Source organism: Amblyraja radiata, chromosome 4, assembly GCF_010909765.2.
Source record: "Amblyraja radiata isolate CabotCenter1 chromosome 4, sAmbRad1.1.pri, whole genome shotgun sequence".
Lineage (NCBI taxonomy): Eukaryota > Metazoa > Chordata > Chondrichthyes > Rajiformes > Rajidae > Amblyraja > Amblyraja radiata.
The window spans coordinates 111,135,633-111,161,952 of NC_045959.1; the positions used below are offsets into that span (position 1 = coordinate 111,135,633).

General features: G+C 44.5%; 1 protein-coding gene and 1 long non-coding RNA gene across 2 annotated transcripts in view; one reads left to right on the forward strand and one right to left on the reverse strand.

Annotated features, from left to right (window-relative positions):
• itga9 (integrin subunit alpha 9) overlaps positions 1 to 26,320 on the forward strand; it is a 377,946-nt gene that overhangs the window by 333,797 nt on the left and 17,829 nt on the right. Inside the window, exons 24-26 of the mRNA XM_033020414.1 lie at positions 3,460 to 3,585; positions 10,885 to 11,004; positions 12,233 to 12,334. Of these exons, the coding sequence (XP_032876305.1) occupies positions 3,460 to 3,585; positions 10,885 to 11,004; positions 12,233 to 12,334 (348 nt within the window). The remainder of the gene's footprint in view (positions 1 to 3,459; positions 3,586 to 10,884; positions 11,005 to 12,232; positions 12,335 to 26,320) is intronic.
• On the reverse strand, positions 7,848 to 8,951 carry LOC116972487. The gene is made up of 2 exons (XR_004411816.1): positions 8,848 to 8,951; positions 7,848 to 7,909 (listed from the first exon to the last, which is right to left on the reverse strand). It is a non-coding gene; the product is annotated as an uncharacterized LOC116972487 (long non-coding RNA).

The following is a 26,320-nucleotide window of genomic DNA, read 5'->3' on the forward strand; positions in this document are numbered from 1 at the left end:
CTTCCTCATCTCAGTTTTAAAAGAGCCCCCCCTTATTCTGCAACTATGTCCCCTAGTTCTAGTTTCCCCGATCATTGGGAACATCACAATGGCAGGCAGTGACTAGTGGGGTACCGCAAGGCTCAGTGCTGGGACCCCAGCTATTTACAATATATATTAATGATCTGGATGAGGGAATTGAAGGCAATATCTCCAAGTTTGCGGATGACACAAAGCTGGGGGGCAGTGTTAGCTGTGAGGAGGATGCTAGGAGACTGCAAGGTGACCTGGATAGGCTGGGTGAGTGGGCAAATGTTTGGCAGATGCAGTATAATGTGGATAAATGTGAGGTTATCCATTTTGGTGGCAAAAACAGGAAAGCAGACTATTATCTAAATGGTGGCCGACTAGGAAAAGGGGAGATGCAGCGAGACCTGGGTGTCATGGTACACCAGTCATTGAAAGTGGGCATGCAGGTGCAGCAGGCAGTAAAGAAAGCGAATGGTATGTTAGCTTTCATAGCAAAAGGATTTGAGTATAGGAGCAGGGAGGTTCTACTGCAGTTGTACAGGGTCTTGGTGAGACCACACCTGGAGTATTGCGTACAGTTTTGGTCTCCAAATCTGAGGAAGGACATTATTGCCATAGAGGGAGTGCAGAGAAGGTTCACCAGACTGATTCCTGGGATGTCAGGACTGTCTTATGAAGAAAGACTGGATAGACTTGGTTTATACTCTCTAGAATTTAGGAGATTGAGAGGGGATCTTATAGAAACTTACAAAATTCTTAAGGGGTTGGACAGGCTAGATGCAGGAAGATTGCTCCCGATGTTGGGGAAGTCCAGGACAAGGGGTCACAGCTTAAGGATAAGGGGGAAATCCTTTAAAACCGAGATGAGAAGAACTTTTTTCACACAGAGAGTGGTGAATCTCTGGAACTCCCTGCCACAGAGGGTAGTCGAGGCCAGTTCATTGGCTATATTTAAGAGGGAGTTAGATGTGGCCCTTGTGGCTAAGGGGATCAGAGGGTATGGAGAGAAGGCAGGTACGGGATACTGAGTTGGATGATCAGCCATGATCATATTGAATGGCGGTGCAGGCTTGAAGGGCCGAATGGCCTACTCCTGCACCTAATTTCTATGTTTCTATGTTTCTATGTTTCTATCCTCGGTGCATCCACCCGATCAAGGCCCCTCACGATCTTATATGTTTCAATGAGATCGCCTCTCATTCTTCTAAACTCCAAAGAGTAGAGTTCCAGTCCAACCTTTCCTCATATGTCAATACCCTCATTGCAGTAATTAATCTTGTAAACCTTCGCTGCACTGCCTCCAGGGCTAGTACATCCTTTCTTAAGTATGGACCCCAGAACTGTACACAGTATTCCAAATGTGGTCTCACTAATACTGTGTACAGCTGCAGCAAGACCTCCGTGTTTTTATACTCAATCCCCCTAGCAATAAAGGCCAAAACTCCATTGGCCTTCCTGATTGCTTGCTGCACCTGCATACTAACTTTTAGTGATTCATGTACTAATACCCCTAGATCCCTTTGCGTTGCATTACAACGCAGCTCCTCCTCATTTAGAAAATAACTTGCCCTATCATTTTTTTTCCCAAAGTGAATGACTTCACATTTATTAGTATTAAATTTCATCTGCCAAGTTGTTGCCCACTCACCTAGCTTATCTATATCCTTTTGCAGACTCTTCCTATCCTCCTCATCCCCTACTTTTCCTCCCATTTTTGTATCGTCCGCAAATTTTGATATATTACACTTGGTTCCCTCCTCCAAATCATTTATATAAATTGTGAACAACTGGGGTCCCAGCACCGACCCTTGCGGAACCCCGCTAGTTACCGGTTGCCATCCCGAGTATGAACCATTTATCCCCACTCTCTGCTTCCTATTTGTTAGCCAATCCTCTACCCATGCTAATATATTACCCCCAATCCCATAATTTTTTATTTTTAGCAATAGTCTCTTATGTGGCACCTTGTCAAAAGCCTTTTGGAAGTCCAAGTATACCACATCCACCGGTTCCCCTTTATCCACCCGGGTTGTTACTTCCTCAAAGAATTCAAGCAGATTCGTTAAACAGGACTTCCCCTTCACAAAACCATGCTGGTTCTGTCCGATGAAGTCATGTTTATCCAAGTGCCCCGTTAGTGTTTCTTTAATAATTGTCTCTAACATTTTACCCACCACCGATGTTAAACTAACCGGTCTATAGTTACCCGCCTTCTGTTTACTTCCTTTTTTAAATATAGGTGTTACATTGGCCATTTTCCAATCCACTGGGACCGTTCCTGCCTCCAGGGAGTTTTGGAAAATTATCACCAATGCATCCACAATCCCCACCGCTATCTCCCTCAAGACCCTTGGATGTAATCCATCAGGCCCAGGGGATTTATCCTCCTTCAGTCTCATTAATTTCCCTAATACCACCTCCTTGGTGATTTTAATAGTATTTAGCTCCTCCATTCCTACCGCCCCCTGTTTATCCAGCGTTGGAATATTTTTTGTGTCTTCTATGGTGAAGACTGATACAAAATACTCGTTTAATGCCTTTGCCATTTCCATGTTCCCCACCAACAACTCTCCAGTCTCACCCTCCAATGGACCAACGTTCACCTTAGCCACCCTTTTTCTTTTTATATAGCTATAAAAACTCTTACTATTAGTTTTTATGTTGTTCGCTAAATTCCTTTCATAGTCTATTTTCCCCGTCTTAATTAATCTCTTAGTTATTTTTTGCTGACCTTTAAATGCTTCCCAATCCTCTACCTTCCCACTATCTCTGGCTACCTTATATGCCCTTGCCTTCAGCCGAATACTATCCTTTATAGTTTTACTGAGCCATGGCTGACTGTTCTTACCCTTACCCCTTTTTTTCTTCATAGGAATAAATTTTTCTTGAAGGTTATACAGTAGATCCTTAAACGTACACCACTGCTCATGTACCGTCTTATTCTTGAGTCTGCTATCCCAGTCAACTTTGATCAGCTCAGTCCTCATACCTTCATAATCCCCCTTATTTAGACTAAGCACCCTAGCCTGAGTTTCAACCTGCTCCCCTTCTATTTGAATATGGAATTCGACCATATTGTGGTCACTTGTTCCCAACGAGTCCCTAACTATGACATTTTTAATTAATCCTGCTTCATTACACAGGACCAGATCCAAGATTGCCTCCCCCCTTGTCGGTTCTGTGACATACTGTTCTAGGAACCCGTCTCTAATACAGGAACCCGTCTCTAATACTTGTGGGCATTGTGGGCGGTTGGGCTTGTTCTTGTGTTGTACCGTTCTATGTTCAATGGTGCATTTGTTGCACCTTGTGAAGATAACTGCACCTACTGAGCTGATGTATTAAATAATTTACAGTGCAGCCTTCAGTTAAATAGTGTCTCTTCAGCAGGCCAACTAGTGACTAAAAACAATCTAAAGCTCACTAATCCTATCTTTGGTTTTCTTAAAGGTCGGCCAGGAGGGAGGCAATTGTACTCACCATCAGAACCTTGATCCTTGCTTCATACCTCAGGACAAAGAGAACATCTTCCATACAATCTTCGCTTTCTTCACCAAGACTGGCAGGAAAGTGTTGGTGAGTTTGGGCTATCAGCAATTGGAACCAAGGTGGGATATGAGTGTGGTTAAGTAAATGCAGTGCAAGATAAGGTGCAGTTTATAAATATGTAATATTCATAGAAGAATGGACTATAACTATAAACTATATATAAGCTATAAACTAGTGGGCGAATGTTGCTTGATTCCTTTATTGAGAGATGGCCATGGTTGTGAATAAAGTGAAATGAATTATGTTGGGTCATTGTATATTCACAAATGTAGAATAAAATGATTATGAAGTGTCAGAAGGCCATCAAAGCTATTTTTGATTTTCTGTCGCCAATCCTCTGATACACTGCTATAAACAGATAATATTTGAACATATTATACTCAGCCAATAATGAAAGTCCAGTTGCATCCTTGCTATACCTAAAACCATGAATGGAAGGTTTCAAGTTCCACAGAACTAATGATAAGGTAGGTAGTAAAAGGAAGGAATATCGTTGATGTCCAGACACACCAGAAGATAACAGCACAATTGACAAAAGACCTGGTCAATGAGATTCTTTATTAAAAAATGCCTTAAAAGGTATAAAGATTAAGAAGAAAATTCCAGAGATTAGGACAAGGACGGTTTAAAGCCAGTTCACAAAAAATGATGTGATTAAAATTCCCTGGCTCTCAGGGTGAGATTCAAGCTGGATCAAATTCCATAATTGCAGTTGGTTGTGTAATTGCATAACTATACCCACTAAACATCCAGCTGTAAGTACTCCCACAGAGATATTTGTTATATTTGTTTCTCCTCATTCTCCAGAATTAGCAATGCCATCTTCCTCAATGGTTTGAAACACAAATAGGGAAAAAAGTCTTCAGCGGTGTTCAGTCTATGTATGTAAACAACCATCCCTTCCCTTGTTGACGGTATATTCATTTGTAAACGCTGATTTCAAAATACTTGCTAATATTTATGCATACCTTCAGCAATTATATAAAGATCTCCTTTTGGGCCCTTGGTTGGCCCTCCCCCTCTTTGTAGCGTATTATTTATAAGCCTAAGAAAGCTATTTTGATTCCCTTTTGTGTTAGCAGCTAAACTAAGCACGTAACAGCTTTTGTTCTCATATTTTTCAACTTTTCTAACTTTACAATATTTGTTCTTATTCTGCTATTGTGGAAGGACTGGTTAGGATGGTGTGTAACTTGAGCAATCAGCGGGTTCCCATGTCCTTTCCAATTTTGCTCGTAGAGGTCATAGAGTCATACCGCATGGAAACAGGCCCTTCAGCCCAACTTGCCAATGCCGACCATGATGTCTCATCTCCACTTGTCCCATATGCCCACGCTTGGCCCATATCCCTCTAAACTTTCTTATCCATGTACTTGTCTAAATGCCTTTTAAATGCTACCTGCCCAAATAGTATCAGCCTCAAATACCTCCACTGGAAGCTTGTTCCATAAACCCACCACACTTTGAGTTCTCACTTCCCACGTCAGAGTTCTCATGGGGTAACTAGGACAACACATCTGCAACTGTGTTGCACTTGGAGCTCCTGTACTCCACCTTGTAGTCATACTGGAACAGCAAAATTGCCCAGCGCTGCATCCTTGATGCTGCTGTGGAATTTACAGCTGACATGGGACCAAGTATTACTAGTAGTGGCTTGTGATCAGTCACTAGGGTGAATGGTTTGTCGAGAAGAACCTGATGCAATTTCTTGATTCCAAACGCGATGCTGAGTGCTTCCTTTTCCATCTGTGCATAATTGCGTTCACTCGGTGATAGGGTGCGGGATGCAAAAGCAATAGTCTTTTCCTGTCCGTCGTCACAGGGCGAAGTCCACTGGCGTCTACTTTGAGTCCAAGGTAGACCACCTCTAACTGCGCAAATGCACATTTACTTTGTCGCAGTTTGACATTGTGGCAGTTCAGTCGTGTGAGAACTTGCTCGAGGATTTCCAGATGCTCTACCATGCCCTCTGTGAATATCAGTAGGTCATCCTGGTTGCACACACAGTGCGGAATGCCTTGTAACATTTTGTCCATGACAGATTAGAAGATTTTCAGGGAGGAGTTCACGCCATAGGGCAGCTTTGTATATGAATATAAGCCCTTATGTGTGTTGATAGTCAAGTATCGCTGACTTTCCTTGTAGACATTGAGTTGGGCGTAAGCGTGAGACAAATCCAGTTTAGTGAAGACTCTTGCTCCGCTAAGTTCTGCGTACAGATGTTGCGAGGTTGGTAACGGATATTGTTCGTCGTCAGCGGATTGGTTGATTGTGACTTTGTAATCACCACATAGTCGAACAGTTTTGTCAGCCTTGGGTACAGCCACAATTGGCGTTGCCTAGTTACTCTGGTCTGTCCTCACGAGTACTCCATTCCGCTCTAACCTGTCAAGTTCTTCCACTTGTTGTTTTAGTGCATATGGTACAGGTCTTGGTCCACAATACACAGGTTTCACATCTTGCTTAAGTCGAATGTGTGCAGAGTACCCTGTTATTCCTGTGTAATTGTCGGCAAAAATGTCTGCATGTTTGGATGGCCACTGCAATGGCCACTGCAGTCGGTGGTGGATGAAACTTGCTTGTTCTTTGATGCCATCTCCATTGTGGTAGCAATCTTGCATGCTTTCTCGAATGTGAGATCTGGAGTGTTCATGAGTTTGGACTGAATTCGTTCATCCACTAGACCACACGGCATTGGGGGTTCAGTATTGATGTGGATAGAGAACTGGCTGGCAAACAGGAAGCAAAGAGTAGGAGTAAACGGGTCCTTTTCACAATGGCAGGCAGTGACTAGTGGGGTACCGCAAGGCTCAGTGCTGCGACCCCAGCTATTTACAATATATATTAATGATCTGGATGAGGGAATTGAAGGCAATATCTCCAAGTTTGCAGATGACACTAAGCTGGGGGGCAGTGTTAGCTGTGAGGAGGATGCTAGGAGACTGCAAGGTGACTTGGATAGGCTGGGTGAGTGGGCAAATGTTTGGCAGATGCAGTATAATGTGGATAAATGTGAGGTTATCCATTTTGGTGGCAAAAACAGGAAAGCAGACTATTATCTAAATGGTGGCCGACTAGGAAAAGGGGAGATGCAGCGAGACCTGGGTGTCATGGTACACCAGTCATTGAAAGTAGGCATGCAGGTGCAGCAGGCAGTGAAGAAAGCGAATGGTATGTTAGCTTTCATAGCAAAAGGATTTGAGTATAGGAGCAGGGAGGTTCTACTGCAGTTGTACAGGGCCTTGGTGAGACCACACCTGGAGTATTGCGTACAGTTTTGGTCTCCAAATCTGAGGAAGGACATTATTGCCCTAGAGGGAGTGCAGAGAAGGTTCACCAGACTGATTCCTGGGATGTCAGGACTGTCTTATGAAGAAAGACTGGATAGACTTGGTTTATACTCTCTAGAATTTAGGAGATTGAGAGGGGATCTTATAGAAACTTATAAAATTCTTAAGGGGTTGGACAGGCTAGATGCAGGAAGATTGCTCCCGATGTTGGGGAAGTCCAGGACAAGGGGTCACAGCTTAAGGATAAGGGGGAAATCCTTTAAAACCGAGATGAGAAGAACTTTTTTCACACAGAGAGTGGTGAATCTCTGGAACTCTCTGCCACAGAGGGTAGTCGAGGCCAGTTCATTGGCTATATTTAAGAGGGAGTTAGATGTGGCCCTTGTGGCTAAGGGGATCAGAGGGTATGGAGAGAAGGCAGGTACGGGATACTGAGTTGGATGATCAGCCATGATCATATTGAATGGCGGTGCAGGCTCGAAGGGCCGAATGGCCTACTCCTGCACCTAATTTCTATGTTTCTATGTTTCTAAATCTGTTGCGTAGTGCGCGTTCGAGAAAGGTTCCAAAGTTACAGTGCAAACTTAAGTTTTTCAAGGCAACAATGTACTCATTGATTGTCTCATTCTGCTTCTGGTTTCTAGTGCCAAATTTATAGCTTTCTGCAATTTCTAGAGGCTTTGGGTTGAAGTGCTCCTCCAACTTCTTCATAATGTCATTGAATGGGACGCCTTTTGCCTTTATGGGCACAAGGAGATTCACGAGTGTGTCGTACACTTCAGGACTGATCTCCATGAGCAGAATCGCTTTCATGCGTTCGCAAACGGCCTTATTTGTTTCAGTCGCCAACTCTCCTTCACCACTAATCTCCATTATGTTGTTTGCCATGAAAAACATGTTTGTTCTCTCCATATAGGAGCTGAACAGCTCTCTACTCTTGTCAAAAGTTTCCGATGTAGCCCGTGGACGCTGCCATCGTGTCGTTCTCTTTTTTTTTTAAAGTCCGTTCAAAAAGCCCGATTTCCTGTTTGTTCTGGTGTAGCAACTCACCTAAAACTTAGCTGTACAAAGGCATCGGAAATGTCCTCGCTCTTCAGGGAACGGGGATTCCCCTCCTCCACCATAGATGAGGCTCGCACCAGGGTCTCTTCCATACCCCGCAACACTGCTCTCTCTCCCCATCCCCGCACTCGCAACAAGGGCAGAGTCCCCCTAGTCCTCACCTTTCACCCCACCAGCCGGCAAATACAACAAATAATCCTCCGCCATTTCCGCCACCTCCAACGTGACCCCACCACTCGCCACATCTTCCCATCTCCCCCCATGTCTGCCTTCCGCAAAGACCGCTCCCTCCGCAACTCCCTTGTCAATTCTTCCCTACCCTCCCGTACCACCCCCTCCCCGGGCACTTTCCGTTGCAACCGCAAGAAATGCAACACCTGTCCCTTCACCTCCCCCCTCGACTCCATTCAAGAACCCAAGCAGTCGTTCCAGGTGCGACAAAGGTTCACCTGTATCTCCTCCAACCTCATCTACTGCATCCGCTGCTCTAGATGTCAGCTGATTTACGTCGGTGAGACTAAGCGGAGGTTGGGCGATCGTTTCGCCGAACACCTCCGCTCAGTCCGCAATAACCTACCTGAACTCCCGGTGGCTCAGCACTTCAACTCCCCCTCCCATTCCCAATCTGACCTCTCTGTCCTGGGTCTCCTCCTTTGACAGAGTGAGCAACACCGGAAATTGGAGGAACAGCACCTCATGGGTAGCTTGCGTCCGGATGGCAATTTTGCTAGCCCTTGCTGTCTCCTCCCCTTCCTCAACCATCGAACTGTCTCCTCCCATCCCCCCCGCCCTCGGGCTCCTCCTCCTCCCTTTTTCCTTCCTTCTCCCCCTCACCCCCCATCAGTCTGAAGAAGGGTTTCGGCCCGAAACGTCACCTATTTCCTTCGCTCCATAGATGCTGCTGCACCCGCTGAGTTTCTCCAGCATTTTTGTGTACCTGTACAAAGGCTATACAGCTTGAGGAACTCAAAAAAAAATTAAGTCTAAAATCCTATACAATCCCAATAACGCCATGTAGACACAACATAGAGATAGCCTGACAAACTCTCGAAGATTTGTACAGCTGCTGTTTTAAACTACAGTCCCATGCATAGAAGGATCTGCGACCAATCATGTCCAGTTTGCAAACAACTGCCACACAGCTCCGTATTTACTGTTTAAAATGTTAAACAATACTGCATGTTGCAAAACAGTCCTGCACTGTATTTAAAGGATGAGTTCACAAACTCTATCCCATCGTCGTCGCCAATTTTGTTATATTCCGGACGGCAGAATGAAGAACTAGAGATTTATTACCCATCATTCCCTGCTCATATTGAACACCAACTCATTAACATACACATGAATATGTATATGCCTTTACATTAAACCGCCTTACAGCGCCGGTGACCCAGTTTCAATGCTGACTACTGGTGCTTCTCTGCATGGAGTTTGTACGTGACCTACGTGGGTTTTCTCCAGGATCGCTTTCCTGCCGGAGACCGGCCAGAGCTTCAGCGACGCCGCAGCACTGAATTCCATCGCGGAGCAGGACGATGGCTTGCCGGGGATCGCCTGCGTTGTATCTCCGGAGTGTTGGGCCTGCTGACTTTAACACCGTGGAGCTGTGATTTGCAGAGCTTCTAGCTTCTAGGGATCTTTTGCCGGGGGTCGCCAGTGTTGAAGCTCCGCCCAGCTTGGCCTGTGGACTGGTAGGAAGTGGCTGATTTTGAAACTCCAAGCCACGGAGTGTGTTCTTCCGTTCCGACGCCAGAGCTCTGATCATCCCGGTGAGAGGGCCTGAACATCGGGCCGTCCGTAGCGGCGACTGCGGAGGGCTCAAAGGCCCCGACCACGGGTGAACAAAGAGGAAGATGACTGAACTTTATTGCCTTCCCTCACAGTGGGAACGTTGATTGTGCTGTGTGGGGATGTTCATGTTGAATCCTATCGTGTATTTTGTTATTTTTATTCGAATGGCTGTATGGTAACTCAAATCTCACTACCAATTGGTCCATGTGACAATAAATGTAACTTGAACTTGGATCTCTGGTTTCTTCCCACACTCCAAAAATGTACACGTCTGTGGGCTAATTGGTTTGATATAAGTGAAAATTGTTTCGTGTGTGTGGTGGAGCTGGTGCCGTTGTAGCTGCTGTTACTGGCTTTATGGACTCTGATTCAATTCTGACCGGGTGCTCTTTGTGAGGGATTTCTCCTCCTGTTTGGGTAGTTTGACACTGTGTGTTCTGATTTTTTTTCTCCTGCATTGCAAAGATCCCAAAGACTAGATGAATTGAACATTGTAAATCACCATTTTGTGTAAATTAAATGGCTGCTCCTTGGAGAATAATCCTATCTTCTCTAATCTCACTGGACAGCTGAAACTTCTCACTTCTGCATTCAAGTAACGTTTTCCATGCCTTGATGTCCTTTGCAAAGTCACTGCCCAGAAATAGAATTAAACTTAACTGAAATACTTTACTGATTTAGCATCGTAACAGAGAATGTTTCTGGCAGTGGAAATTTGATTTTCACGTATCCCAGGAAATGTAGGATTACAGCCTTTGATGTTTATTTTGTCAACCAATTCAATCCATTGAAATGTAAAGCATCTCTCTATCCTGGGTTATAATATCAATTTACATTTACTGAGACCTAACATATGCGCACGGTTTTCAAAATCAATCATTCTTCAGAAGATTTAATCTAAATTGGAGTCTGAAATTCCGTTGTGTAATTATAGATCTCATTTCATTCACATCCTGAAGTTTCCCTGCTCTGCTCGCGGTGTGAATTCTTCCTAACCTGTAACGTGGATTTAAACCATGTTACCAAAGGCATGAAACCAAGTGACAATACTTTGAAATATCCTTGATTTTCTAGTGCTGAGCAAACAAGACTTATGCACTGTGTCTGGGTAGTACTGTGTTATATGATTAGTTAGTTAATTGAATAATGGAAGTTTGTTTCCTATGTTTGCTCATTCCTTCAGGATTGCGATAGACCTGGCCGACCCTGCTCGATCATCAACTGTGAATTAAACTACATAGCAAAGGAAGAAACCAGAAACATTGATGTGTACTTGCTGCTGAATACGGAGATACTGAAAAAGGTGAGAGCAATTCAGACCATATTCTTCTTTCCATAAACACAGAGCACAGAAACCAGCTATTTGAGCCACTGAGACAGCATCACCGATCAACCACCCATTTGCACCAATCCCACATTAATTTCATTTTTATTCTCCCCACAATCTCATCAGTTTCCTCCCAGATTCTACACTCGGAAAAATGCACAGTGACTGATTAACCTGCCAACTCGCATATCTTTGTGAAATGGGAGAAACAGATGCATCAGGAGAAACAGGAGAATCTGCAAAATAAAGCTAGTCTTGACAAAATGGGCCAAATGGCCTCCACTTTTGCTGTAAAGATTCACTATCACTATCAAGCTCTCTTGATTTAATTACAGTCGGATTTGTGCTGATAATATTCTCTCCGTTTCAACCCAACAGTTTATCTTAACGTGATACTCAGATTCTGTATGTGACAAAAATCTAAAAGGAAAATTTTTCCAATTTGAATTCTGCTTTCTGCCTCAGCAGCTTAAGTGGACTGTGTTCATGCAAAATGGGTTCAATCCATAACACTTGCGTTTATAGTGTTTCATTCTGGGTGGACTGGATGCAAAGTCAGGTGGTGAAGCCCACGGACGGTGCTTACATGCTACAATAGAAATGTACGGGGCACCTACTCAGAATATTTAAATTAATGACTAACTCCTGATCCGGCCAATGTTACCAAAGATCAATGCTAAACTTCCCAGAGAGCAAATTCTACAATATTCTGACAAGTGGCACCTTTGAGGATTGGCCTAGTGATTTTACTTACCCGCATTAGCAGATCCTTTTACAGATAGTGGCTGTGATTGGAATGTTACAATTTGAGGAAGAAGGCCAGGTGTTGAAATGCGTTTGGTTTAGAGATACAGTGCGGAAACAGGCCCTGCGGCCCACTGAGTCCGCACTGACCAGCGATCCCCGCACATTAGCACTATCTTGCACACACCAGGGACTATGTACAGTTATACCAAGCCAATTAACTTGCAAACCTGTACGTCTTTGGCGTGTGGGAGAAACCGAAGATCTCGGAGAAAACCCACACAGTCATGGGGAGAACGTACCACCTCCATACAGACAGCAGCTATAGTCGAGATCGAACCTGAGTCTACCTGTAAGGCAGCAACTCAACCGCTGCACCACCATGCAGCCCTTCGTATTGCCCTTCAGTTTAAAAGTCGCCATCGTTGTAATAATATCCATTTCTGTTTGTGCCCTCTAGGACAGTGCGTCTGTTATTCAGTTTGTTACCAGAGCAAAAGCGATGGTCGCTGAAGACAGAAGAACAGTGGAGATAGCAGGCGGACTTTCTGAAGATGCAACAGTGAGTAGCACCTCACAGAGTTATCAAATCAAGGACAATGTTTGCCATTCAGCCCATCATGTAACTGGCACTCAAAAAAGAGCCACTTAGCCTATTCCCATTTTGAGCACTAGTTCTATTGCATCGGAGATCATGGCTCCTCAAATACACCTCCAAGTACTGAGGTGAAGGTTTCTATTTCTACCACCCTTTTGAGGCAAAGAGTTCTGGACCTTATCTACTGTCCATTTGAAAACATTTATATATCTGCCCTTTAATTGTTCTACAATTTGTCTTGTGGTTTTTGGCCCTTTACTAAGAAAGGTGAGTTCTTCCTATCTAGACCCCTCACAATTATACAGAACAGTATTTCCTTTTGATCTTTTTTTGAATAGGAAGCACGCAGAATTTTCATAATTCATATTTTGCATCTCACCAGTCTGATTCCTGCTCCTGTCATAGCACCTGGAGTCTGAAATGAGATCCGATCATAGCTCAAAACCTTAATTAATGCACAGCCATTGACATCTTCATCCTCCATTGCTTCTTTTACTTCAGCTCATTGGGACTGTTCCTGCCCCATTCCAATTCCATTTCACAAATCATAGGCAAATTCAATTGCAATGGTTCCACTTCCCAGTCCCATACAATTACCATTATAATCTCCCAGTCATTCAGGCTTGATGGTCTATTTCTCATCCCCAAAAGGGAGGATTAAGTTAGTGAGAATTTAGGAGAATAACAAAATATAGTTTGAAGACCGATTTTCCGGCACCCTCGGTTCCAGAGATGTTATGGATCATCCATTTTTCTGTGCCAACAATGGTCACGTGATAATGAGTAGGAAGGAACTGCAACTCTGGATAGAAGGAATTTCTTCTATTAGAGATGCTGCCTGTCCCGCTGAGTTACTCCAGCATTTTGTGTCGACCTTCACGTGATAAAGATACGACAATACACCCCTGGCCTGCTAACGACCCGTCTCCCATGTCTTTAAAGCACCACAGTGCCATAAACTTAAGTAAAACCCAAATATGAAATGTAAACTGAATGTGAATGGAATGATCTGCCAACCCATCCTCAGCTCCCACCGTCTCCATGGCCGTTTAGAGCCCCGGTTTCCGACCCCACTCCCGACTCGCAAAGTGCACCAGCGAGCCCTTCTCTTCCCATCGTGTGGTCCGGTGACATGCAGACCAGCAGCATCGGCGCCTACTTTAAAGTGAAACAACACAAAGTGCTGGTGTAACTCAGCCCACTGAATCAGTCTGAGAAAGGATCCTGATGTCATGTATCCATGTTCTCCAGAGACCCTGACCCGTGGAATTACTCCAGCTCTTTGTGTCCTATGGGTGAGTGAAGAAGTGCTTGCTGGTGCACCTTGCGAATCGGGAGTGGGATCGGAAGCCAGGGTTCTTAATGGCTGGGGAGCGTTATGAGCATGGATGGGTCGGCAGGTCTAGTCACAATATCTGACATCTATTATAAGGGGATCGTTAAAATTAGGGTTTATTGTATTGTTCTTGCGAAACAGTTAAGCCGCTGTCCCACTTTCACGACCTAATTGGCAACCTCTGCCGAGTTTGCCCTTGACTCATACTCGCAGCATGGGCGCCATGAGGTCGTAGGAGGTCTTCGTAACTCTTCCTCATGCTCGTGAGTGGTTTCCACGTACTCGTGGCCTCAAGTAGGTCACGGCGTTTTTTCCAGCCTGATCAAAAATGTCCAGGAGTTTAAAAAAAGGTTGGCATGGAAAAAATTGATACTTTTTACTCGTAGGTAGGTCGTAGGTAGGTCGTAGTAGGTCGTGATGGTAGTCATAGGTAGTCGTGGGTAGTCGTTGGTTAGTAACTGGCCCGAGAAAAAAAATGCAAAAATGACATTTTTATCATGTTATCATTTTCCACTCGTAGCTAGTCATAGTTGGTCTTAGGTGTGGAAGACTGAGGTCGAGGGGAGTCGTAGGAAGTCGTAGACATAGTCGTAGGAGGTCGTAGACATAGTCGTAGGAGGTCTTTTACTTTGGCGAGTCAACACAACCTTGACATTTTTTTCAACTCGTCTAGGGTCTTCTAAACTCATGGATTAGGTCGTCCAAGTGGGACAGGCCCTTTAGGAGGAAGAGTGAGAGCATAGTAGATTATTTCACGATGGAGGAATTTAACCAGAAAGAACGCTCGTCACTAACAATGCCATCTTTGGCTGTTCAGGGAATTTCATCTAGGCTCTCGAAATGTTGTCTGGATTATAGGGGTGGACGGGCAATGAGTTGTCGGAAAATTGGTGTTCAACCTGTAGCATTATAGGATTCATGTGGGATTAGTGTAAAAGGGTGGTGAGCAGGCTCGAGAGGCTAACAGAGGCTAAGAGGTTTGCCACGCACTGCAAGGGAGCAGTGGACCAGACAGGAAGAGCGGACGGAATTACCACTAGACAGCCAAACCAGTAGGTAATTTACGGCTGGGGTGAGTACTTTCCCATTTATAGGAGGTAGGATTATATAAATAAGGGGTGTATCAATACAGTAATCCGGGTAGGGGATTCTTAAATAGGACCAGTTAATTACTTATATAAGATGGGCGGCCAGGAGATGTGCCAATACTGTGAGATGTGGGAATTTGTCGACACCATTGATGTAGATGATCCCTACAGCTGCAGTAAGTGTTTGAGGCTAGCGGAACTCGAGCTCCGCATTGATGAGCTGGAGACCCAACTTCATACGCTGCGGTACATCAGGGAGGGGGAGTATTACCTGGATGTTTTGTGCCAGGGGATGGTCACACCGACCAGTTTAACTAATTCAGTAGTTAGTGAGCAAGGAAAGGAAGGTGTGGCCATAAGCGAGGCAGGTAGGGGGAACCAGGAGGAGATGCGGCAGGAGCCACAGCCCTTGTCCCTGACGAGCATGACCGAGGCTCTTACTCAATGTGAGGACGGGATCAGGGGCTGTGGGAGGGATGAGCAACCTGGCTGCAGCACCATGGATCAGGGGGCCATTCAAGAGGGGGGAGTTAGAAGAAATGCCGTTGTGATAGGGGATAGTATTATTCGGGGGGTAGATAAGGTTCTCTGCGGCCAGCAGAACATGTCCCGAAGGCTGTGTTGCCTACCCGGTGCTAGGGTTAAGGATATCTCTGCGATGCTGGAGAGAAATTTGCAGAGGGAGGGGGAGGATCCAGTGGTCGTGGTCCATGTGGGGACCAATGACATAGGAAGGATGAGGAAGGAGGATCTGCTGAAGGAGTTTGAGCAGTTAGGGAATAAATTAAAAAGCAGAACCTCGAGGGTACTGATCTCCGGATTGCTACCTGAGCCACGGGCCAAATCGGCGAGGGTACGTAAAATTAAAAAGCTGAATGCGTGGCTCAAAGACTGGTGTGGGAAAAATGGGTTTGGTTTCTTGGGCCACTGGCACCAGTACTGGGACAGGGGGGATCTGTTCTGTAAGGACGGACTTCACCTGAACGGTGCTGGGACTGGGGTCCTGGCAAATCATATAACTAGGGCAGTAGAGAGGTCTTTAAACTAAGTAGCGGGGGGGAGGTATCAAGGGGGGTAATAACGGCAGGGGTAGAGGAAATAGAGCAGGGTATCAGTGGGGAAACGGAAAATCAAAATGTGACAGGAGGATCCAGAATGTGTGAAGATAAAGCTCTAGATGTAAAAGGGGCAAAAACGGAAAGGAAGGGTAGTAAAAATCATCTGAAAGTGCTTTATCTAAATGCACGGAGTATTCGAAATAAGATAAATGAATTAACGGTGCAATTAAGTATATATAGTTATGATATCGTGGCCATTACGGAGACATGGCTGCAAGGGGATCAGGACTGGGAGTTAAATATAGAGGGGTACTCGACAATTAGAAAAGATAGACAGGAAAGAAAGGGAGGAGGGGTGGCCCTTTTAATAAGGGAGGGAATAACGGCAATAGAGAGGAAGGATATTGCGTTGAAGGATCAGGATAGTGAAACAGCTTGGGTACAGATAGAGAATAACAAGGGGAAAAAAACACTAGTGGGTGTAATTTATAGACCTCCAAATAGCTGTGACGCTGTTAGTCAGAACATAAATCTGCAAATAGTTGACGCATGTAAAAAGGGAACTGCTGTAATCATGGGGGACTTCAATTTTCATATTAATTGGGCAAGCCAAACTGGGCAGGGTAGACTAGAGGAAGAGTTTATAGAATGTATTAGAGACGGGTTCCTGGAACAGTATGTCACAGAACCGACAAGGGGGGAGGCAATCTTGGATCTGGTCCTGTGTAATGAAGCAGGATTAATTAAAAATGTCATAGTTAGGGACTCGTTGGGAACAAGTGACCACAATATGGTCGAATTCCATATTCAAATAGAAGGGGAGCAGGTTGAAACTCAGGCTAGGGTGCTTAGTCTAAATAAGGGGGATTATGAAGGTATGAGGACTGAGCTGATCAAAGTTGACTGGGATAGCAGACTCAAGAATAAGACGGTACATGAGCAGTGGAGTACGTTTAAGGATCTACTGTATAACCTTCAAGAAAAATTTATTCCTATGAAGAAAAAAAGGGGTAAGGGTAAGAACAGTCAGCCATGGCTCAGTAAAACTATAAAGGATAGTATTCGGCTGAAGGCAAGGGCATATAAGGTAGCCAGAGATAGTGGGAGGGTAGAGGATTGGGAAGCATTTAAAGGTCAGCAAAAAATAACTAAGAGATTAATTAAGACGGGGAAAATAGACTATGAAAGGAATTTAGCGAACAACATAAAAACTAATAGTAAGAGTTTTTATAGCTATATAAAAGAAAAAGGGTGGCTAAGGTGAACGTTGGTCCATTGGAGGGTGAGACTGGAGAGTTGTTGGTGGGGAACATGGAAATGGCAAAGGCATTAAACGAGTATTTTGTATCAGTCTTCACCATAGAAGACACAAAAAATATTCCAACGCTGGATAAACAGGGGGCGGTAGGAATGGAGGAGCTAAATATTATTAAGATCACCAAGGAGGTGGTATTAGGGAAATTAATGAGACTGAGGGAGGATAAATCCCCTGGGCCTGATGGATTACATCCAAGGGTCTTGAGGGAGATAGCGGTGGGGATTGTGGATGCATTGGTGATAATTTTCCAAAACTCCCTGGAGGCAGGAACGGTCCCAGTGGATTGGAAAATGGCCAATGTAACACCTATATTTAAAAAAGGAAGTAAACAGAAGGCGGGTAACTATAGACCGGTTAGTCTAACATCGGTGGTGGGTAAAATGTTAGAGACAATTATTAAAGAAACACTAACGGGGCACTTGGATAAACATGACTTCATCGGACAGAACCAGCATGGTTTTGTGAAGGGGAAGTCCTGTTTAACGAATCTGCTCGAATTCTTTGAGGAAGTAACAACCCGGGTGGATAAAGGGGAACCGGTGGATGTGGTATACTTGGACTTCCAAAAGGCTTTTGACAAGGTGCCACATAAGAGACTATTGCTAAAAATAAAAAATTATGGGATTGGGGGTAATATATTAGCATGGGTAGAGGATTGGCTAACAAATAGGAAGCAGAGAGTGGGGATAAATGGTTCATACTCGGGATGGCAACCGGTAACTAGCGGGGTTCCGCAAGGGTCGGTGCTGGGACCCCAGTTGTTCACAATTTATATAAATGATTTGGAGGAGGGAACCAAGTGTAATATATCAAAATTTGCGGACGATACAAAAATGGGAGGAAAAGTAGGGGATGAGGAGGATAGGAAGAGTCTGCAAAAAGATATAGATAAGCTAGGTGAGTGGGCAACAACTTGGCAGATGAAATTTAATACTAATAAATGTGAAGTCATTCACTTTGGGAAAAAAAATGATAGGGCAAGTTATTTTCTAAATGAGGAGGAGCTGCGTTGTAATGCAACGCAAAGGGATCTAGGGGTAGTAGTACATGAATCACTAAAAGTTAGTATGCAGGTGCAGCAAGCAGTCAGGAAGGCCAATGGAGTTTTGGCCTTTATTGCTAGGGGGATTGAGTATAAAAACACGGAGGTCTTGCTGCAGCTGTACACAGTATTAGTGAGACCACATTTGGAATACTGTGTACAGTTCTGGGGTCCATACTTAAGAAAGGATGTACTAGCCCTGGAGGCAGTGCAGCGAAGGTTTACAAGATTAATTCCTGCAATGAGGGGATTGACATATGAGGAAAGGTTAAGTAGGCTGGAACTCTACTCTTTGGAGTTTAGAAGAATGAGAGGCGATCTCATTGAAACATATAAGATCGTGAGGGGCCTTGATCGGGTGGATGCACCGAGGATGTTCCCAATGATCGGGGAAACTAGAACTAGGGGACATAGTTGCAGAATAAGGGGGGGCTCTTTTAAAACTGAGATGAGGAAGAACTTCTTCACCCAGAGGGTGGTTAATTTATGGAATTCACTGCCCCAGGGAGCAGTGGAAGCAGAAACGTTAAATATATTTAAGTCTAAAATAGATGTTTTTTTAGCTGCCAAGGGGATAAGGGGCTACGGGGAGAGGGCAGGGATATGGACCTAGGTATGGTTAGTATAGTAAGACCTGAGTGATCTCCTGGACAAGTGTCGATCGCCTGGATTGGGGTCGGAGAGGAATTTCCCGGATTTTTTTCCCGAATTGGACCTGGGTTTTTATCCGTTTTTTTGCCTCCCCCAGGAGATCACGCGGTTCTTGGGGTGGAGAGGGGTGATAGCGGTATAAAGGGGAGGGTAGTGTCTTGTGTTCTGTGTCTTGTGTCTACTGTTTGTGGGTAAGTGTGTCTGTTTAGTGTTCAGCCATGAGCGAGTGGCGGTGCGGGCTCGACGGACCTGGTGGTCTACTCTCGCACCTACTTTCTATGTTTCTATGTTTCTATGAGCACTCCCTCAATGCTGGAAAGGTTATCAGTTTCAGCTTAGCATGGCACAGGGAAGCCCAACACTTAAAGTTCACTGTCATGATATGATTTTCACAGAGAGCATTAAGGTGTTGCAATACCAAAAAGTATGGAGCTTTCTGAAAGTCTCTGCTGCCTGATTACATTGAAATACTTGGTTTAAAACGCAACAGATATTCTAGCATTTGCTTGTGAGTATCCCTGAATTGCCATCAAACTTGGTTTGTCATCATAAGCATGGTGTAACATTGTGACTGTAATGCAGTTTGATTCCACTTTCTTCATTCCCTTCCCATGAGAAGATTTCTTCAAAAATCAACTAACAAAACAATCAGCTGCAGGAGTGTGAGAATGCCACGCCTGCTAGAACTGGCAACAGGTTGGAGATGCAGGGGTAGAGAAGGAGAGGATGTAAATGTGATAAGTTATGGACTGAGGGAATATCAGAAATGGAGGTTTGTCCCGGCAGTTCAATAATGTTAACCACAGATCTACGGAAATATGAAAAATATTCAAAGCATTTGTAAACCATATATATTATGAAAGCTCACTCAGAACTGAGTCCAGATGCTTAAATGTCACTCCTTGCAGAACTTAAAGCAAAATTTGACTACTATTTCTCAACACAATTTAAGACCTTTGTGAGGAATTCATAAAGCTGTTTCTACAACCTCATAACTTCTAACCCAACACGCTGGTATGTTATGTTACACAGGATGGGGAATTTAAGCAATGTGGAGAGTCCGGAGAAGCTAGCACTGTTCTCCTTGCAATGGAGAGAGTAAAGGGGAGAATTAACAGCGCTGTTCATAATCACTAAAGATTTTGAATAAGAAACAGTTTATGTTACAATATGATTGATATGTAAATGGCACAGATACAAGGCTGCCAACTATCACGCATTGAGCATGAAACCCACGCATTTGACAAAATTCTCACGCTCTCACGCTGATGACGGAAGTACTCACCCTCAAAAAAACATTAAAAAATATATACAAATAAATAAATAAACTCGCACTCCTCCACACTCACCAATGAGAATAGTTTTCTGTCGGTGGGTTCCCCGTAAAGAACGAGCAATAGGCTTAAGCCCATCGCACACTATTTAAAATGGCAATGTGGACAAAAATGCTGGAGAAACTCAGCGGGTGAGGCGGCATCTATGTCTGAGTTGGACCCTTCTTCAGACTCAAGCATTTCTCCAGCATTTTTGTCTACCACTCTATAGATGCTGCCATCCGCATTCACATTCCCGTGCAGATGGTGTGATAGGTGAGACACGGTGGTGGTCCCAGCACCGACCCCTGAGGCACCGCTCACACCTCCCACCCTCACCTCCGGTGGCTCTGTGTCCGTCGGCCACTCTGTCCACACCGCATGGAGTTTTAACCCCGGCCCGAAGCCAGGAGCGGACCGGGTGAGTGGGGGCATCGGGGCCGCCTCCGGAGCCGCGGGGATGAATCTCAGGCTATAGCTCCGCTCCGATTCCCGATCCACGGGTCACTGTCCCTCACCTCCCCCAGAACTCCGGGTCACTGACCCTCACCTCCCCCGGGCCTCAGCTGGACACAGAGCACCTGGGCCGGCCCCCATTCCTGGGGAGGGGGGGGGGGGAGAGAGGGAAATGCTCCCCGGACATCGCCAAGTCTCCGCTCACTCTGGGTGTTGTCGCCGCTTCACTGACACATACTCTCACACACAACCTAACACGCACCCTTACACACACAAGGTGTTAAGGGATATGGGCCAAATGCGGATAAATGGGACTAGTTTAGATGGGGCATCTTGATCTGCATGGACATGTTGGGATGAAGGGCCTATTTCCATGCTGTAAGACTATGACACACTAGAAAGGGTGCAATTGCCCTGGAGAGGAACAGGGGTGATTTATGAACAGAGCTGGAATTTTTGGCGATTTGGCAGGGCTGGAATTTTTTTTTCACTTTGAAGAAAGATTTGATAACTGGGATTATATTCCCTGCAGCAACGGAGGTGAAGAAAAGACTTAGTTGAGGTGAATAATATTATGAGAACAGGACCTGTTACGCTTAACAAAGAGTGTAGGAAGGAACTGCAGATGGTGGTTTAAACTGAAGATAGACACTAAAAACTGGAATAACTCAGTAGGACCGGCAGCATCTCTGGAGAGAAAGAATAGGTGATGTTTCGGGTCGAGACTTTCAGACTGAAGAGGTTGAAAACCAGCCATAAAACCCAATGACTGCAGATGTGTGTTAACCAACTAAGGACAGAAATCAGAATCATGTGTTCATCTTTATTGACGTGACACCATAATAAATATATTACAGAAAAAATAATTTAATGAGGTGGCATGGTGGTGTAGCGGTAGAGTTGCTGCCTTACAGCACCACAGATCCAGATTTGATCCTGACTACGGGTGCTGTCCGTACAGTATTTGTACATTCTCCTTATAACCACATAGTTTTCTCTGGATATTCCGGTTTCTTCCACATCCAAGTGCAGGTTTGTGGGTTAATTGGCTTCTGTAAATTGTCCCTGGTGTGCAGGATACAACTGGTGTATGGTAGATTGCTGGTCGGTGTGGACTTGGTGTGCCGAAGGACCTGTTTCCATCGTGTTCAAGAAGGAACTGCAGATGCTGGAAAATCGAAGGTACACAAAAATGCTGGAGAAACTCAGCGAGCGCAGCAGCATCTATGGAGCAAAGGAAATAGGCAACGTTTCGGGCCGAAGTCTGAAGTCTGAAGAAGGGTTTCGGCCCGAAACGTTGCCTATTTCCTTCGCTCCATAGATGCTGCTGCGCCCGCTGAGTTTCTCCAGCATTTTTGTGGACCTGTTTCCATATATATGTTTTACATATATATCTTAATTTCATTGACCCATATACGGTTGAATATGTGGCATTATTTTCGTCTTGTTTCTTTAGTCTAAGGGTAAGGTTGATTGATTTATTTGTGCAGAACAGTGATGGAAGTCTGATTCCTCTTGCCTTGTTTCTATGTTTTTGTTTCTCTATATATATGCATAACAGCATGAATTATAATCTGATTTCCATACATGAATATACCAAGGTCATTCATGTGCTGCACCTGTTAATCAGAGCCTGGCTCTACTGTGGAATGTTATTAGGAATGTAATTTAGCCTAACCTTATTCATACCTAATCCAATTTGAAGCATAAATGTTGCATTCAAGTGTAAGTTAAAAGACTCGCTACAGTATGCACCAGGTTGCACAATTTCAAGCTGAAAAATGCAAAGCTCCCTACCCCCCTCTCACGCCCTCCCCCCTCGGTCGCTACGCTCCCTCGCAATCTCTCACTCTCAACTCTCACCCAATGTTGGCAGCCCTGCAGATATAAGGTGATTGACAAAACAAGTGAAGTTATACAAACACGTAGTTATTTTTATAAGGTGAGGTGAGGTGAGGTCTCACATTTCCCATTTGAAGTTATAATAAAGCTGCCTCAACCATCCTTTCAGCAAAGTATCACTGAAGCACCTTTAATATAACTTCAAATGGCAATTGGGTATATAGTTGAAGATGTGCGTTGTAGAGTTATCGGGATAAAGGAGGAGAGCATTACCAGAAAACAGGCATTGACATGATAGCTCAAGTGGCTGAATAAGAAACTCAAAATGCCCGCAGTAAAGCATGGAAGGTAGGAGCAGTGCTCAAGGCCCAGTGGCTTTTTGAGTCTGCTCCACCTTTCATAGAAACATAGAAAATAGGTGCAGGAGTAGGCCATTCGGCCCATCGAGCCTGCACCGCCATTCAATATGATCATGGCTGATCATCCAACTCAGTATCCTGTACCTGCCTTCTCTCCATACCCCCTGATCCCTTTAGCCACAAGGGCAACATCTAACTCACTCTTAAATATATCCAATGAACTGGCCTCAACTACCTTCTGTGGCAGAGAATTCCAGAGATTCACCACTTTCTGTGTGAAAAATGTTTTTCTCATCTCGGTCCTAAAGGATTTCTCCTTTACCCTTAAACTATGACCTCTTGTCCTGGACTTCCCCAACATCGGGAACAATCTTCCTGCATCTAGCCTGTCCAACCTCTTAAGAATTTTGTAAGTTTCTATAAGATCCCCCCTCAATCTTCTAAATTCTAGCGAGTACAAGCCGAGTCTATCCAGTCTTTCTTCATATGAAAGTCCTGACATCCCAGGAATCAGTCTGGCGAACCTTCTCTGTACTCCCTCTATGGCAAGAATGTCTTTCCTCAGATTTGGAGACCAAAACTGTACGCAATACTCCAGGTGTGGTCTCACCAAAACCCTGTACAACTGCAGTAGAACCTCCCTGCTCCTATACTCAAATCCTTTTGCTATGAATGCTAACATACCATTCGTTTTTTCACTGCCCGCTGCACCTGCATGCCTACTTTGAATGACTGGTGTACCATGACACCCAGGTCTCGTTGCATCTCCCTTTTTCCTAATCGGCCACCATTTAGATAATAGTCTACTTTCCTGTTTTTGCCACCAAAGTGGATAACCTCACATTTATCCACATTATATTGTATCTGCCATGCATTTGCCCACTCTCCCAGCCTATCCAAGTCACCTTGCAGCCTCCTAGCATCCTCCTCACAGCTAACACTGCCCCCAGCTTCGTGTCATCCGCAAACTTGGAGATGTTGCATTCAATTCCCTTGTCCAAATCATTAATATATATTGTAAATAGCTGGGGTCCCAGCACTGAGCCTTGCGGTACCCCACTAGTCACTGCCTGCCATTCTGAAAAGGACCCGTTTACTCCTACACTTTGTCTCCTGTTTGCCAGCCAGTTCTCTATCCACATCAATACTGAACCCCCAATACCGTGTGCTTTAAGTTTGTATACTAATCTCTTATGTGGGACCTTGTCGAAAGCCTTCTGAAAGTCCAGATATAACCATCCACTGGTTCTCCCTTATCCACTCTACTAGTTACATCCTCGAAAAATTCTATAAGATTCGTCAGACATGATTTACCTTTCGTAAATCCATGCTGACTTTGTCGAATGATTTCACCACTTTCCAAATGTGCTGCTATCCCATCTTTAATAACTGACTCTAGCAGTTTCCCCACTACCGATGTTAGACTAACTGGTCTGTAATTCCCCATTTTCTCTCTCCCTCCCTTTTTAAAAAGTGGGGTTACATTAGCTACCCTCCAATCCTCAGGAACTACTCCAGAATCTAAGGAGTTTTGAAAAATTATCACTAATGCATCCACTATTTCTGGGGCTACTTCCTTAAGTACTCTGGGATGCAGCCTATCTGGCCCTGGGGATTTATCGGCCTTTAATCTATTCAATTTACCTAGCACCACTTCCCGACTAATCTGGATTTCACTCAGTTCGTCCATCTCATTTGACCCGCGGTCCCCTGCTATTTCCGGCAGATTATTTATGTCTTCCTTAGTGAAGACAGAACCATAGTAGTTATTCAATTGGTCTGCCATGTCCTTGTTCCCCATGATCAATTCACCTGTTTCTGACTGCAAGGGACCTACATTTGTTTTAACTACTCTCTTTCACTTCACATATCTATAAAAATGTTTGCAGTCAGTTTTTATGTTCCCTGCCAGTTTTCTTTCATAATTTATTTTCCCTTTCCTAATTAAGCCCTTTGACCTCCTCTGCTGGACTCTGAATTTCTCCCAGTCCTCTGGTAGGCTGCTTTTTCTGGCTAATTTGTACGCTTCATCTTTTGTTTTGATACTATCCCTGATTTCCCTTGTTATCCACGGATGCACTACCTTCCCTGATTTATTATTTTGCCAAACTGGGATGAACAATTGTTGTAGTTCATCCATGCAATCTTTAAATGCCTTCCATTGCATATCCACTGTCAACCCTTTAAGAATCAATTGCCAGTCAATCTTGGCCAATTCACGTCTCATATGCTCAAAGTGACCTTTCTTTAAGTTCAGAACCCTTGTTTCTGAATTAACAATGTCACTCTCCATCCTAATGAAGAACTCAACCGTATTATGGTCACTCTTGCCCAAGGGGCCATGCACAACAAGACTGCTAACTAACCCTTCCTCATTACTCAATACCCAGTCTAGAATAGCCTGCTCTCTCGTTGGTTCCTCTACATGTTGGTTTAGAAAACTATCCAGCATACATTCTAAGAAATCCTCTTACTCAGCACCCCTGCCAATTTGATTCACCCAATCTATATGTAGATTGAAGTCACCCATTACAACTGTTTTACCTTTGTTGCACGCATTTCTAATTTCCTGTTTGATGCCATCCCCAACTCCACTACTACTGTTAGGTGGCCTGTACACAACACCCACTAGCGTTATCTGCCCCTTAGTGTTTCGCAGCTCTACCCATATCGATTCCACATCCTCCAAGCTAATGTCCTTCCTTTCCATTGTGTTAATCTCCTCTCTAACCAGCAAAGCTACCCCACCTCCTTTTCCTTTCTGTCTATCGCTCCTGAATATTGAATATCCCTGGATGTTCAGCTCCCAGCCTTGATCACCCTGGAGCCATGTCTCCGTGATCCAAACTATATCATAATCATTAATAGCTATCTGCACATTCAAATCATCCACCTTATTACGAATGCTCTTGCATTGAGACACAAAGCCTTCAGGCTTGTTTTTACAACGCTCTTACCCCTTATACAATTATGTTGAAAAGTGGCCCTTTATGATTTTTGCCCTGGATTTGTCTGCCTGCCACTTTTACTTTTCACCTTGCTACCTATTGCTTCTACCCTCATTTTACACCCCTCTGTCTCTCTGCTCACACATTTAAGAAACCCACCACCTCTTATTCTCTGTTTATTTTATTTTTTCTTCTTTCCCCCCCTACATGTTGGGTCTGGGTGCTTCCCTTCTCTGCCTCCTGCCTCACACACTGTCTACTAGCTTTATCTATTTGAGTCCCTCCCCCCAACCGTTCTTGTTTAAAGTCTCCGCAGTAGCCATTGCAAATCTTCCTGCCAGGATATTGGTCCCCCTCGTGTTCAAGTACAACCCGTCCTTTTTGTACAGGTCACACCTTCCACAAAAGAGGTCCCAATGATCCAGAAACTTGAATCCCTGCCCTCTGCACCAGTCCTTCAGCCACGCATTTATCCTCCACCTCGCTCCATTCCTACTCTCACTGTCGCGTGGCACAGGCAGTAATCCAGAGATTGTTAC